The 16,264-nt window shown below is 40.6% G+C and overlaps 2 protein-coding genes across 2 annotated transcripts; both read right to left on the bottom strand.

Moving 5' to 3' along the window:
* Positions 1 to 1,104: 1,104 nt before the first annotated feature.
* Positions 1,105 to 2,196, bottom strand: LOC110462295 (mucin-2-like). The gene has a single exon (XM_021516206.1). The coding sequence runs from the start codon at positions 2,194 to 2,196 to the stop codon at positions 1,105 to 1,107; it is 1,092 nt and encodes a 363-aa protein (XP_021371881.1).
* Positions 2,197 to 2,227: 31 nt separating this feature from the next.
* LOC110462294 (mucin-2-like) lies at positions 2,228 to 12,967 on the bottom strand. Its single transcript, XM_021516205.1, has 2 exons — positions 12,942 to 12,967; positions 2,228 to 4,256 (listed from the first exon to the last, which is right to left on the bottom strand). The coding sequence occupies exons 1-2, from the start codon at positions 12,965 to 12,967 to the stop codon at positions 2,228 to 2,230; spliced, it is 2,055 nt and encodes a 684-aa protein (XP_021371880.1).
* Positions 12,968 to 16,264: the final 3,297 nt, after the last annotated feature.

Below are 16,264 nucleotides of genomic sequence, written 5' to 3'. Positions count from 1 at the left end.
GACTCAGTGGTTGTTATTGGTGTTCCATTAGACGTCATGGTTGACCAAGTGGTTGTTATTGGTGTTCCATCAGATGTCATGGTTGATCCAATGTTTGTTATTGGTGTTCCATCAGATGTCATGGTTGACACAGTGGTTGTTATTGGTGTTCCATCAGACGTCATGGTTGACCTAGTGGTTGTTATTGGTGTTCCATCAGACGTCATTGTTGATCCACTGGTTGTTATTGGTGTTCCATCAGACGTCATTGTTGATCCACTGGTTGTTATTGGTGTTTCATCAGACCTCATTGTGGATCCAGTGGTTGTTATTGGTGTTCCATCAGAGGTCATGGTTGATCCAGTGGTTGTTATTGGTGATCCATCAGACGTCATGGTTGACCCAGTGGTTGTTATTGGTGTAACATCAGACGTCATGGTTGATCCAGTGGTTGTTATTGGTGTTCCATCAGACGTCATGGTTGATCCACTGGTTGTTATTGGCGTTCCATCAGACGTCATGATTGACTCAGTGGTTGTTATTGGTGTTCCATCAGACGTTATGTTTGACCCAGTGGTTGTTATTGGTGTTCCATCATATGTCATGGTTGACCCAGTGGTTGTTATTGGTGTTCCGTCAGACGTCATGGTTGATCCAGTGGTTGTTATTGGTGTTCCATCTTATGTCATGGTTGATCCACTGGTTGTTTTTGGTGTTCCATCAGACGTCTTGGTTGACTTATTAGTTGTAATTGGTGTTCCATCAGACGTCATGGTTTGTCATGGTTGACCCAGTGGTTGTTATTGGTGTTACATCAGACGTCATGGTTGATCCAGTGGTTGTTATTGGTGTTCCATCTTATGTCATGGTTGATCCACTGGTTGTTTTTGGTGTTCCATCAGACGTCTTGGTTGACTTATTAGTTGTAATTGGTGTTCCATCAGACGTCATGGTTTGTCATGGTTGACCCAGTGGTTGTTATTGGTGTTACATCAGACGTCATGGTTGATCCAGTGGTTGTTATTGGTGTTCCATCAGAGGTCATGGTTGATCCAGTGGTTGTTATTGGTGTTCCATCTTATGTCATGGTTGATCCACTGGTTGTTTTTGGTGTTCCATCAGATGTCATGGTTGACCCAGTGGTTGTGGTGTTCCGTCAGACGTCATGGTTGATCCAGTGGTTGTTATTGGTGTTCCATCATATGTCATGGTTGATCCACTGGTTGTTACTGGTGTTCCATCAGATGTCATGGTTGATCCACTGGTTGTTTTTGGTGTTCCATCAGATGTCATGGTTGACCCTGTGGTTGTTATTGGTGTTCCATCATATGTCATGGTTGACCCAGTGGTTGTTATTGGTGTTACATCAGACGTCATGGTTGATCCAGTGGTTGTTATTTGTGTTCCATCAGACGTCATGGATGACTCATTAGTTGTAATTGGTGTTCCATCAGAGGTCATGGTTGATCCAGTGGTTGTTATTGGTGTTCCATCATATGTCATGGTTGATCCACTGGTTGTTACTGGTGTTCCATCAGATGTCATGGTTGATCCAGTGGTTGTTATTGGTGATCCATCAGACGTCATGGTTGACCCAGTGGTTGTTATTGGTATTCCATCAGATGTCATGGTTGATCCACTGGTTGTTTTTGGTGTTCCATCAGACGTCTTGGTTGACTTATTAGTTGTAATTGGTGTTCCATCAGACGTCATGGTTGATCCAGTGGTTGTTATTGGTGATCCATCAGACGTCATGGTTGACCCAGTGGTTGTTATTGGTGTTACATCAGACGTCATGGTTGATCCAGTGGTTGTTATTTGTGTTCCATCAGACGTCATGGATGACTCATTAGTTGTAATTGGTGTTCCATCAGAGGTCATGGTTGATCCAGTGGTTGTTATTGGTGATCCATCAGACGTCATGGTTGACCCAGTGGTTGTTATTGGTATTCCATCAGATGTCATGGTTGATCCACTGGTTGTTTTTGGTGTTCCATCAGATGTCATGATTGACCCAGTGGTTGTTATTGGTGTTCCATCATATGTCATGGTTGATCCACTGGTTGTTATTGGCGTTCCATCAGACGTCATGATTGACTCAGTGGTTGTTATTGGTGTTCCATCAGACGTCATGGTTGATCCACTGGTTGTTATTGGTGTTCCATCAGACGTCTTGGTTGACTTATTAGTTGTAATTGGTGTTCCATCAGACGTCATGGTTGATCCAGTGGTTGTTATTGGTGTTCCATCAGACGTCATGGTTGACCCAGTGGTTGTTATTNATTATTGGTATTCCATCAGACGTCATGGTTGACCCAATGTTTGTTATGGTTGTTCCAACAGACGTCCTGGTTGATTCAGTGGTTGTTATTGGTGTTCCTTCAGATGTCATTGTCAATGCATCGGTTGTGTTTGATGTTCCATCAAATGTCGTTATTGTTGCAGAGTTTGTAACTGTTGTTCCATTATATGTCATTGTTGATGAAGAACTTGTAACTGTTGTTCTATCAGATGTCATTGGTGATGCAGAAGTTGTTACTTGTGTTCCATCAGATGTAACTGTTGATCCAGTGGTTGTTAAGGGTGTTGAATCAGACACAGCAGTCGTTAGCGGTGTTGCAGTGGTTGTAACTGGTGATCCAGCTGTCGTTAACGATGTTGCAGTGGTTGTAACTGGTGATCCAGCTGTCGTTAAGGGTGTCTCGGTGGTTATAACTGTTGATCCAGCTATCGTTAACGGTGTTGCAGTGGTTGTAACTGGTGATCCAGCTGTCGTAAGCGGTGGTTTAGAGGTTGTAACTGGTGATCCAGCAGTCGTGAGAGGTGGTTCAGTGGTTATAACTGGTGATCCAGCTGTCGTTAGCGGAGGTTCAGTGGTTGTAACTGGTGATCCAGCTGTCGTTAGCGGAGGTTCAGTGGTTGTAACTGGTGATCCAGCAGTCGTTAAGGGTGTTTCAGAGGTTGTAACTGGTGATCCAGCAGTCGTGAGAGGTGGTTCAGTGGTTATAACTGGTGATCCAGCTGTCGTTAGCGGAGGTTCAGTGGTTGTAACTGGTGATCCAGCAGTCGTAAGCGGTGCTTCAGAGGTTGTAACTGGTGATCCAGCAGTCGTAAGCGGTGCTTCAGAGGTTGTAACTGGTGATCCAGCTGTCGTAAGCGGTGGTTTAGTGGTTGTAACTGGTGATCCAGCAGTCGTAAGCGGTGGTTTAGTGGTTGTAACTGGTGATCCAGCTGTCGTTAAGGGAGTTTCAGTGGTTAAAGCTGTTGATCCAGCTGTCGTTAGCGGTGCTTCAGAGGTTGTAACTGGTGATCCAGCAGTCCTAAGCGGTGCTTCAGAGGTTGTAACTGGTGATCCAGCAGTCGTAAGCGGTGGTTTAGTGGTTGTAACTGGTGATCCAGCTGTCGTTATCGGTGTTTCAGTGGTTGTAACTGGTGATCCAGCAGTCGTTAAGGGTGTTTCATAAGTTATAACTGTTGATCCAGCTGTCGTTAGCAGTGTTTCCGTGGTTGTAACTGGTGATCCAGATGTCGCTGTCGCTGTTTCAGTTGTTGTAACTGGTGATCCAGCAGTCGTTATTGGTGTTTCAGTGGTTGTAACTGGTGATCCAGCAGTCGTTAAGGGTGTTTCATTGGTTATAACTGTTGATCCAGCTGTCGTTAGCGGTGTTTCAGTGGTTGTAACTGGTGATCCAGATGTCGCTGTCGCTGTTTCAGTTGTTGTAACTGGTGATCCAGCAGTCGTTAGTGGTGTTTCAGTGGTTGTAACTGGTGATCCAGCAGTCGTTAAGGGTGTTTCATTGGTTATAGCTGTTGATCCAGCTGTCGTTAGCGGTGTTTCAGTGGTTTTAACTGGTGATCCAGATGTCGTTAGTGGTGTTTCAGTTGTTGTAACTGGTGATCCAGCTGTCGTTAGCGGTGGTTCAGTGGTTGTTACTGGTGACACAGCAGTCATAAGCGGTGTTTCAGTGGTTGTAACTGATCTAGCTGTCGTTAGTGGTGTTTCGGTGGTTGTGACTGGTGTTCCAACACTCGTCAGCGGTGTTCCAGCAGTGGTAAGAGATGTTCCATTAGTTGTTAATGGGTTTTCCGAGGTTGCGACAGATAAACCAGATATTGTTTCAGATGGTACGACCGTGGTGGTTGTGATGGATGTTGTAGCGGAAGTTCCAGATGTTTCACCGGGTGTAACAGATGTTCCAGATGTTTCACCGGGTGTAACAGATGTTCCAGCAGCAGAAGTTGTTACAGTGTATAATTCAGATCCAGTTGTAAATTGTCTGTTTAAGAAAGAAATAGAAACAATATGATGATTAAAATTTACCCGTGAGTTTGATTTAAGTCAATTTTAAACCAATTAGGTAGGTTGGCACTACTGAAGCAGACTTTAAGGCACAGGCGCCGTCCTTTTCGATTGTTTATTTTCACTTCCCTACAGGTAGTTTATTTTTGAACTAGTTTGTTAATTTGCAAATCGAAAGGTTTAATAAAACAAGGCAAAAAACAGTTGATCTTGTGAATAGATGTATCCGGTAATATTAGCGTTCCGGCTAAGCTTGAGGGATGAAGCAAAGGATGAACTAGCTTTTATTAACAATCAAACTTCTTTATTTTGAAAAGGTGTGAAACTATATTAGATTTTATTGGAAATATGGGAATTAAATGGGATGCGGATGGGAACGTACGGAAGTGTCCTTGGTCAGGTGTTAGAGGACAACTGACTTACGTTTGTCTTTGTCTTAAGGATTGAATTAGTTACTGAAATCTATAAAAACATACAAATGTAATTCATATAAAATAATCAGTTTAATGCTACCCTAGCTGTTGTAGTTTCTAATTTGTTAAACTTGATAGACGTCATTGACATCTTAAACTCTATTCCGCCGAAATTTAAACAAGCAAATCGTACTACATATGTAATCTTTCACAAATAACATAATTAAGTAATTAATGGAAATAGTTCTTCAATTTAGTTGTCCTCCATTTAAAAAAAATGATACTTTTTAAAATTTAAAATTTAAAAAATTCAACAAAATATTTCTTAGAACGAAATTGACACTTAGAATGGTGAACAATGTGATTCAAATTGTCAACCCTATAGTTAAATGTCTGTATTTAACAAGATAAAAATACAAATAAAAGCAAACAAATAAAAAAATGACAGATAGCAAAATAGTGGTCAGAACCAAGATGCATTACAGAACGAGCTTGATCCATAATTCAGAAACCAAGACATAGTCACAGTCGCAAGCTACTGGTTTTACTAACAATTTACAGGTAATCCGGATTAACACCCGTGGCTTGTGGCAATGAGACACATTGCGGTGTCTTGTCTCAAGATGAAAAAGCACGACATATATAGTCATCCTTACCGTATCTCTCCCCCACCAAATCATAATTGATTAATTAATTCGTCAGATCAAACAAAATCATCAGACCATTAATTGATTAACTCCCCGATCGATTTATTGATTGATTGATGGGGAGTTAGGACGTCCTTGTTCCTGTTATTATCGAGCAATTTCGCCTTTTAGTATTGTACAGGACCAGTGATCAACTAAACATATTCATATACATTGTATAATGACATCAACAAAGCCGCACCCATATAGCCAGCCCTGGATTTAACACCTAGGAGGTTCGCGTATTTAAACATCATCATATTTCACCATCACTTTACAAATCAATGATAAGACCTCATCCGAAATCTTTTCTTTATGGCACAGGGGCTCCATCAATGGTGATGATTATGCCCTCGGGGTCCTATCACAGAGGCGTGAAAAAAAGGGGTTATTTACAGTAACCGAATATAACACTCATTGTACATTCGATCTCATAGCGCAACGACTCTTTCTTTGAGCAGAAATGTACTTCTGAAACAACAGTGCTTATGCCATACCGTGGCGTCCATCGTCCGTCGTCCGTACGTCAACAATTTCTTTAAACGACTTCTTCTTAACCACTGATTGGAATTCAACTAAATTTGACTTGAAGCATCCCTAGGTGGTGGTGATTCAAAATTGTACAAATGGTGGGGCTGACCCCCAGGGGGCTGAAGGGCGGGGCCAAAAGGGGGCAATTTGGCTATATTGCTTAAGCGACTTCTTCTCTGGAACTAAGAAGTGGATATCAACCATATTTGACTGGATGCATCCCTAGGTAGTAGAGATTCAAAATTGTACATATGGTGGGGCTGACCCCCAGGGGGCTGAGGGGCAGGGCCAAAAGGGGGCAATTTGGCTATATTGCTATAAACGACTTCTTCTGTAGAACTATGCCATGGATATCGATCATATTTGGTTGGAAACATTCATTGGAGGCAGGGATTCGAAATTGTACAAACGGTGGGGGTAACCCCCCGGGCTAATGGGTAGGGCCAAAAAAAGTGTAATACTTGGAAATGGTTGAGATCCCCACCATATAACCATATATACAATTGCTGAGTATAAAGAGAAGAATGCACATTTGCTTCCAGGATGGCCCTAGGATCTGGCCCCACCCTTGGAGACATAGTCCCTGGGTCATAACTTTGAAATGGTTGAGATCCCCACACCAAAACTATATATACAAATGCTTGGCATAAAGAGACGAATGTAGTCATGATATTAGAATACACCCTGTGGACATAGTTTCTTAGTCACAGCTTGGAACCAGTTGAGATCCCCACCCTATAACCATATATACAATTGCTGAGTATAAAGAGATGAATGCACATATGCTTCCAGGATGGCATTGGGGTCTGACCCACCCTTGCAGACTTAAACCCTGTGTCATAACTTCGAAATGGTTATGACCCCCACCCTAAAACTATATATACAATTGTTGGGCATAAAGAGACGAATTCAGTCATGATACTAGAATTGACCCAAGGGTCTGCCCCACCCTTGGAGACTTAACCCCTGGGTCATAACTTTGAAATGGTTTATATCCCCACCCTGAAACTATATATACAAATGCTGGGCAAAAAGAGACAAATGCAGTCATGTTATTATTATAATTGATCCTGTGGTCTGGCCACAACCCTAGGGACCTAGTTTCTGAGTCACAGCTTGGAAACAGTTGAGATCCCCACCCCATCACCATACATAAAATTGCTGAGCATAAACAGTCTAATACAGATATGCTACAAGGATTGGTCTTGGGGTCTGGCATATTCCCTTGGATCTCATTTGGAAAATATTTTGCCATGATTGCTTAGATATCCAGGTGAGCGATACAGGCCCTCTGGGCCTCTTGTTTACAATTTCACCAAATGTGAAACTAGGTCTGCGATATCGCTTTATGTACAGGAGGGAACATGGTGGCATATTATAATTCTTTGAAACCATAGAGCCGACACTAACCACAAGACAAAAGCTCTTCAAAGAGTAGTGTTGATGACGAACATCAGTAACCTGGACACGTAAGTGTTATACTTACGTTGTTGAAGCACTTGCTACGTTAAAAGTCCAACCTGAAAAAGAAACACATTTTATGACAGTAATTTTTAAAGTTGTTATCCCCATTCCCCGTCATCCGTAACCAAGATATCCCGCATCCACGCCGTCCCTCCCCCGCCATTCCACCATCTCAGCACAATCCCTGGTGATCTCATTCCCCTATTTCCATAATTATACTTGCACATGTATTCCTACATACCCCGTCGCCCTCATATATCCTGTTCCCAATACAACTCCAATCCAAGTATTCCCCGTCCAACACAACCCCCTCCGATACCCTATCATCACAGTGACCATGTCCCCTCCCTCCACGTGCCCCCCTCCACGTGCCCCGTTCTCGTGGTGTAGGGCGCTGTTAAATTAGACATTTCCTTAGCTTCCAAAGTCACAAATTAAGTTATACACGTTACTGTAAAAAAGACTTTTATGACAGAACAAAAGCATTTTTTTTGGAAAATTGTTTCCAAATCCATTCCTTAAAAAAATCAAGCAAACATTCAGATTTCTCCTTTTTTGTAAGCTCATTAATTGATTTTAAATACATCTTATCTAAGAAAACAAAGAGTAAAAAACGACATTATCTAATATCAAATCTGAGGTGAGGTATAGTGGATCCCGAGTTATCATTATCAATATACGATGTCCGATAAGTGTGCCTAAATCCATATCTACTAAAATGCTGCAGCCGGTTTATTCTAGGAAAAACGTTAGTGTTAAATCGAAACAAAACGTTATAATTCAAAAATATGTAAAATAGCATACTTACCAATTGAAAGTATAAGCCAACCAAGACATGTACAACGATAATGAAACATCTTTTATCAACCATTAATGTTTTGTGTGGTGTTAGCCGCGAATACACCCATCCCTGTTTAGGTACATGTCATTATGAGGCCAAGCCATTAAACTCTCTGTTGATATCAAAACCAATGACTTGTGATAGATCAATTACTTAATCTGAAGGGATCACTGTGTGTAATTGTATCTACATTAGTATACATTCATAAAATATGAGCTAATTGTATAATCCATTTTCTTCAGGGGATTTTGAGGAAGAAAACAGAGAAATCTGCCTTGAATACAATTCCAAGTCATATTTATCTACTATCTCGCGCCTCGGAGATCCCATGCACGCATGCTGGATATCTGGATACCTGTATGCATCAAATAAATTCAGTCGGTAATCGGTATGATGACCAATTGGTTACAACACCGGTATAGTTTGGTTTGTTGCTTGTGTTTTACGTCCCATTAAAAGTAATGGTCATTTAAGGACGTGCCAGGTTTAGATGGTGGAGGAAAGCCGGATTTCCCGGAGAAAAACAACCGATAGACGGCCAGTGCCTGGCGACTGCCCCACGTAGGTCTCGAACCCGCGACCCAGTGGTGTAGGGCTAGTGGTAGCAGAATGTCAGACGCCTTAACCACTTGGCAACCGCGGCCCCCACACCTGTATGGAGTGATCAGGGCTGAGTTAACATCATCATCAAGGTCAACAGTTCATTGTCAGTTTCAGAAGGTTAGGTGAATATCATCAGGTTAAAGGGGCCGGCAATGGAACAAAAAAGAAGATCAAATGAGGGTAATTTGATTAAAACGAGATCTAAGGGATCATCATTATAGGTAGAAGATCCTCATCAGATCAAAGGATCACTATCAGTGTCGGATGATAGATGATTGTGATTTTCGGTCAACATCAAGGTCAGTGAATCATCATCAAGGCCGGCGGGATCGCCATTATAACTAGGGAATCATGATTTGTGGCTTGGCCTTATCACCAAGTTCAGTGGATTAAAATTTCAAATCGACAGCTATGAATGAAAGGGATTAATTGATTATCAAACACAGAATCATTTGTTAGTGTTCTGCCATATAACAGTCGTATTGATTGAAAATTCTGGCCCAAATGTCAAATAGAGACAGGACCCATATATAAACAACAAACAGCATCAATACCCGTCGTGTGGGTAACGTTAAAGGCGTATTGTCCCGGATATCGTAAACGTGTTTAACATAGAATGTGCTTTCAAGCGATGTAGAGGCTTCAATCTTCATTCTATGCATCAGATAAATTCGCCATAAATATGCAGCTTGTAGAATATCATTAATATAGCTTTGTATTTTCCTTTCTGTTCGTATCAAGCATTTCCGCATATGCAGATAAACGTTTTAGAAACGTCCAAACAAGCGCGAAGCTAGACTCGCAAGGGGAAGGGATGTTGAGACCCTGTCACTGTGGTACTATCCGGTGGCTTTTGAGAACATTGTTTAATGTTTCGTTTTTATTTGTTTGTGTTTGTATTTTACTTTTTATCAGAAAAGCTGATTTTATATCGATATGACAGAAATTGTCTTAAGTATTGTCTTCAAAAAACATGAAAAGAATTTGCGTACCTAGAACATAACTTAACTATTGCCATAGAACATAGAGTACGATTTATGAACACTTTTACTTGCTAAATAGTATCAATCAGAACTACACAATCGCCCTAGACACATGTTTCGAGGAGATATTGTAAAGCTATTAAATGTTTAAGTGTATTTGAGGATTTGCTTACAAGGCAAGCAGAGTTTAATGACCGCGGGGCCCGTGTCCCCTTAACTGAAGCTGTGTGGCTGCCGGTGTTGATGATTGACTCGGTGGGGTTGCTGTGTGTACACACCGGCTACGTGTTAGTATAAATAGTATGTCCATTACGGTAACTGGTGGTGACCAATGGTGTGGTATGTCGAACAAAAAGGACGTCACGTCCTAGGTGTGAAATTATTTTCCAAGCCTCTGACTATTATTGAACAAGCGTGCTTACCTATAACCTCTTAATAGAATATAGATTTGAAAGAGAATGAAACGTTGGAATCAAAAAAGATATATATGGTGTTTTTCTCTCCCATAATATCCCCGATGTGAGGTAGTTGGAACAATATCTTGATAGAAATGGATTAATTGGAAATAATGCATTAATTTATTGAACAACAATTGATATCGAACACAATCTATAGCTAGAGTAAATCACGCTTAGACGCTTTACAATACACCTAAACAATGTAGCACCCGCCAGCATATCGCAAACATTGTAGTACCCGCCACCATATCCCCTTCCTAAACATTGTAGCACCCACCAGCATATCACAAACAATGTAGTACCCGCCAGCATATCACAAACTTTGTGGCCCCCGCAAACATATCCTCTACCCAAATAATGTAGCCCCCGCCAGCATATCACAAACCCTGTAGCACCCGCCAGCATATCCCCTATACCTTAATAATGTAACATCCACCAGCATATCCCCTATACCTAAACCATGTAGCACCCACAAGCATATCCCCTATACCTAAACCATGTAGCACCCACAAGCATATCCCCTATACCTAAACAATGCAGCACCCACCAGCATATCCCCTATGCCTGAACAATGTAGCACCCCCCAGCATATCACAAACAATGTAGCACCCGCCAGCATATCGCAAACATTGTAGTACCCGCCACCATATCCCCTTCCTAAACATTGTAGCACCCACCAGCATATCACAAACAATGTAGCCCCCACCAGCATATCCCCTATACCTAAACAATGTAGCACCCACCAGCATATCCCCTATACCTTAATAATGTAGCATCCACCAGCATATCCCCTATACCTAAACAATGTAGCACCCACCAGCATATCCCCTATACCTGAACAATGTAGCACCCACCAGCATATCCCCTATACATAAACAATGTAGCACCCGCCAGCATATCCCTTGCTTAAACATTGTGGTACTCGCCAGCATATCCCTTACTTAAACAGTGTGGTACTCGCCAGCATATTCCTTACTTAAACATTGTGGTACTCGCCAGCATATCCCTTACCTAAACATTGTGGTACCCGCCAGCATATCCCATTTCTAAACAAAGTGGCACCCTCCAGCATATCCCCTTAACGTAAACAATGTAGCACCCGCCAGCATATCACCTACCTAAACAATGTGGCACCTACCAGCAAATCCAATATCTAAACAATGTAGCACCCACCAGCATATCACAAACATGGTGGTACCCGCCAGCATATCCCTTATACATGTACCTAAACAATGTAGCACCCACCAGCATATCACAAACATCGTGGTACCCGCCAGCATATCCCTTATACATAAACAATGTAATGCACCCACCAGCATATCACAAACATCGTGGTACCCGCCAGCATATCCCTTAAACTTTAACAATGTAGCACCCGCCAGCATATCCTCTACCTAAACATTGTGGTAAACGCCAGCGTATCCTCTATCTAAACAATGTGGCACCCGTCAGCATATCCCTTATACCTAAACAATGTACTGTAGCACCCGCCAGCATATCACAAGCATTGATGTACCCGTCAGCATATCCCCTATCTAAACATTGTGGTACCCGTCAGCATATCCTCTACCTAAACATTGTGGTACCCGCCAGCGTATCCTCTATCTAGACAATGTGGCACCCGCCAGCATATCCCCTACCTAAACAATATAGCACCCGCCAGCATATCACAAACATTGATGTACCCGTCAGCATATCCCCTATCTAAACATTGTGGTACTCGCCAGCGTATCCTCTATCTAAACAATGTAGCACCCGCCAGTATATCTCTTACTTAAACATTGTGGTACCCGCCAGCGTATCCTCTATCTAAACAATGTAGCACCCGCCAGCATATCACAAATTTTGTGGTACCCGTAGCATATCCCCTACCTAAACAGTGTGGTACCCGTCAGCGTATCCTCTATCTAAACAATGTGGCACCCGCCAGCATATCCGCTATCTAAACAATGTGGCACCCGCCAGCATATCCCCAGTCTAAATAATGTAGCACCCGCCAGCATATCACAAACACTGAGGTACCCGTCAGCGTATCCTCTATCTAAACAATGTGGCACCCGCCAGCATATCCCCTGTCTAAATAATGTAGCACCCGCCAGCATACATTTGTATCCCCTACCTAAACAATGTGGCACCTACCAGCATATCACAAACAATGTAGCACCCACCAGCATATCCCCTATACCTTAACAATGTAGCACCCACCAGCATATCACAAACATCGTGGTACCCGCCAGCATATTCCCTATACCTCAACAATGTACATGTAGCACCCATCAGCATATCCCTTATACGTTAACAATGTAGCACCCGCTAGTATATCCCTTACTTAAACATGGTGGTACTCGCCAGCATATCCCTTGCTTAAACATTGTGGTACTCGCCAGCATATCCCCTACCTAAACATTGTGGTACCCGCCAGCAAATCCCATATCTAAACAATGTGGCACCCCCAGCATATCCCCTATAAGTTAACAATGTGGCATCCGCCAGCATACATTTGTATCCCCTACCTAAACAATGTGGCACCTACCAAGCAAATCCAATGTCTAAACAATGTAGCACCCGCCAGCAGATCACAAACATTGTGGCACCCGCAAACATACCCTCTACCCAAATAATGTAGCCCCCGCCAGCATACCCCCTGTCTAAATAATGTGGCACCCGCCAGCATATCACCTACCTAAAGAATGTGGCACCCGCCAGCATATCCCCTGTCTAAATAATGTGGCACCCGCCAGCAAATCCAATGTCTAAACAATGTAGCACCCGCCAGCATATCACAAACATTGTGGCACCCGCAAACATATCCTCTACCCAAATAATGTAGCACCCGCCAGCATATACCCTACCTAAACATTGTGGTACCCTCCAGCATATCCCTACCTAAACATTGTGGTACCCGCCAGCATATCCCTACCTAAGCATGTGGTACCCGCCAGCATATCCCTACCTAAACATTGTGGAACTCGCCAGCATACCCCCTACCTTAACATTGTGGTACCCGCCAGCATATTCCCTACCTAAACATTGTGGTACCCGCCAGCATACCCCCTACCTTAACATTGTGGAACTCGCCAGCATACCCCCTTCCTTAACATTGTGGTATAACGTACCTGCCAGCAGTTTCCCTACCTTAGCTTTCCAATGTATTCTTGGAAATTACCGGTTTTCTTATTCGCTATCCTGACGTTTTCAGGCATCTGTAGTTCAAACGGTTTATAATTTACTTGTATAAATTAGTTCCATACGTATAGAATGGATGTTGACGCTGGTGCCTAGAAAGGTAATAAACGAGTACATGAACACTTATTCAATACACAGTGTGACTATTCGTATAGATGGTCCATTGAGATATTTCTCAGTATGGAAGATTAAAATATTGTCCCGTATATATGTTGCTACAACAACGTGTATACCGCTGTCGCACGGTGCGTTCAATGGCCGCTGCCGTTATATGTTTCCGCTGCCAGTTTATTTTGATAGCACAGTGTGGTTGTGTAGTCTGGCTGTATTTTATCGTTTCAATATTGAAAACATGAATAAATCTTCAATATTATTTTAATAATTTGTTAAATATATAACACTGTACATGTACCAACAAATAGGTGTGAGATAGCGCGACCCTTTATAGGTATACGTAAACACAATGTAGTCTGGTTTGTTCAGTCAGTGTCAACACAGGGACGTCTATCGCGCATCAATTATTAATTCATCAATAGAAATTGTCTCTTACCTCAGGCTATAAAGCTTCACAGAAAAAATAACACACACCAGTTATATTGGAGCTTTTTATAATCCAAATATATTAAAAATACGAATCATTTGAAATACTTTCTCTATGGCAAAACATGTTATATTACTTTTAAAAGAAAGTATTTACCATGGCATATATCCCTGTTAAGATATAACCCTACATTGAACAATGAATAGCAGTAAAGTTTGATAACCTACCAATGGATATGCAGTAAAGCCTGATAACCCACTAACGGATATATACGTAAAGCTTGATAACCCACTAATGAATAAACAGTAAAGATTGGTAATCCTCTAATATTTTTTACAGTACAGATTAATAACCCATTAATGAATATACAGTAAAGATTGGTAACCCTCAAATTAATATACAGTAAAGCTTGATAACCCACTAACGGATATATACGTAAAGCTTGATAACCCACTAATGAATAAACAGTAAAGATTGGTAACCCACTAATATTTTTTACAGTACAGATTAATAACCCATTAATGAATATACAGTAAAGATTGGTAACCCACTAATATTTATTACAGTACAGATTAATAACCCATTAATGAATATACAGTAAAGATTGGTAACCCTCAAATTAATACTGTATACAGTAAAGATTGGTAACCCACTTATTAATAACAGTAAAGCTTGCTAACCCACTAATGGATATGCAGTAAAGCTTGATAACCCACTAACGGATATATACGTAAAGCTTAATAACCCAAAAATGAATATACAGTAAAGATTGGTAACCCACTAATATTTTTTACAGCACAGATTAATAACTACTATTGAATATACAGTAAAGATCGGTAAACCACTAATAAATATATAGTAAAGATTAGTAACCCACTAATTAATAACAGTAAAGCTTGATAACCCACTAATGAGTATACAGTCAAGATTGGTAGCCCACTAATTAATAACAGTAAAGCTTGATAACCCACTAATGAATATACAGTAAAGATTGGTAACCCACTAATTAATAACAGTAAATATTGGTAACCCACTAATGAATACATAGTAAAGATTGGTTACCCATAAATAATAACAGTAACGCTTGATAACCTACTAATGAATATACAGTAAAGATTGATAACCCACTAATTAATATACAGTAAAGCTTGATAACCCACTAATGAATATACAGTAAGGCTTGATAACTTACTAATGAATATTCAGCAAAGATTGATATCCCATTAATGAATATACAGTAAGGCTTGATAACCCACTAATTAATATACAGTAAAGCTTGATAACCCACTAATGAATATACAGTAAGGCTTGATAACCTACTAATGGATAATAGTAAGGCTTGATATCCCACTAATGAATATACAGTAAAGCTTGATAACCTACTAATCAATAGCAGTAAAGCTTGATAACCTACTAATGGATAATAGTAAGGCTTAATAACCTACTAATGAATATACAGTAAGGCTTGATAACCTACTAATGGATAATAGTAAGGCTTAATAACCTACTAATGAATATACAGTAAGGCTTGATAACCCACTAATTAATATACAGTAAAGCTTGATAACCCACTAATGAATATACAGTAAGGCTTGATTACATACTAATGAATATACAGTTAAGCTTGATAACCCACTAATTAATATACAGTAAAGCTTGATAACCCACTAATGAATATACAGTAAAGCTTGATAACCTACTAATGAGTATACAGTAAAGATTGATATCCCACTAATGAATATACAGTAAAGATTGATATCCCACTAATGAATATACAGTAAGGCTTGATTACATACTAATGAATATACAGTTAAGCTTGATAACCCACTAATGAATATACAGTAAAGCTTGATAACCCACTAATGAATATACAGTAAGGCTTGATAAGCAACTAATGAGTAACAGTAAAGCTTGATAAACTACTAATGAATATACAGTACAGATTGATATCCCATTAATGAATATACAGTAAGGCTTGATAACCTACAAATGGATAACAGTAAAGCTTGATAACCTACTAATGGATAACAGTAAAGCTTGATAACCTACTAATGGATAATAGTAAGGCTTAATAACCTACTAATGAATATACAGTAAGGCTTGATAACCCACTAATTAATAACAGTAAAGCTTGATAACCCACTAATGAATATATAGTAAGGCTTGATAACCCACTAATGAATATACAGTAAGGCTTGATAACTCACTTATGAATAACAGTAAAGCTTGATAACCTACTAATGGATAACAGTAAAGCTTGATTACCTACTAATGGATAA

The sequence above is a fragment of the Mizuhopecten yessoensis genome, unplaced genomic scaffold (assembly GCF_002113885.1).
Source record: "Mizuhopecten yessoensis strain PY_sf001 unplaced genomic scaffold, ASM211388v2 scaffold10771, whole genome shotgun sequence".
NCBI classification, from domain to species: domain Eukaryota; kingdom Metazoa; phylum Mollusca; class Bivalvia; order Pectinida; family Pectinidae; genus Mizuhopecten; species Mizuhopecten yessoensis.
The sequence above is the reverse complement of the archived record's forward strand: the minus strand, read 5'-3'. Positions and strand labels throughout refer to the sequence as shown.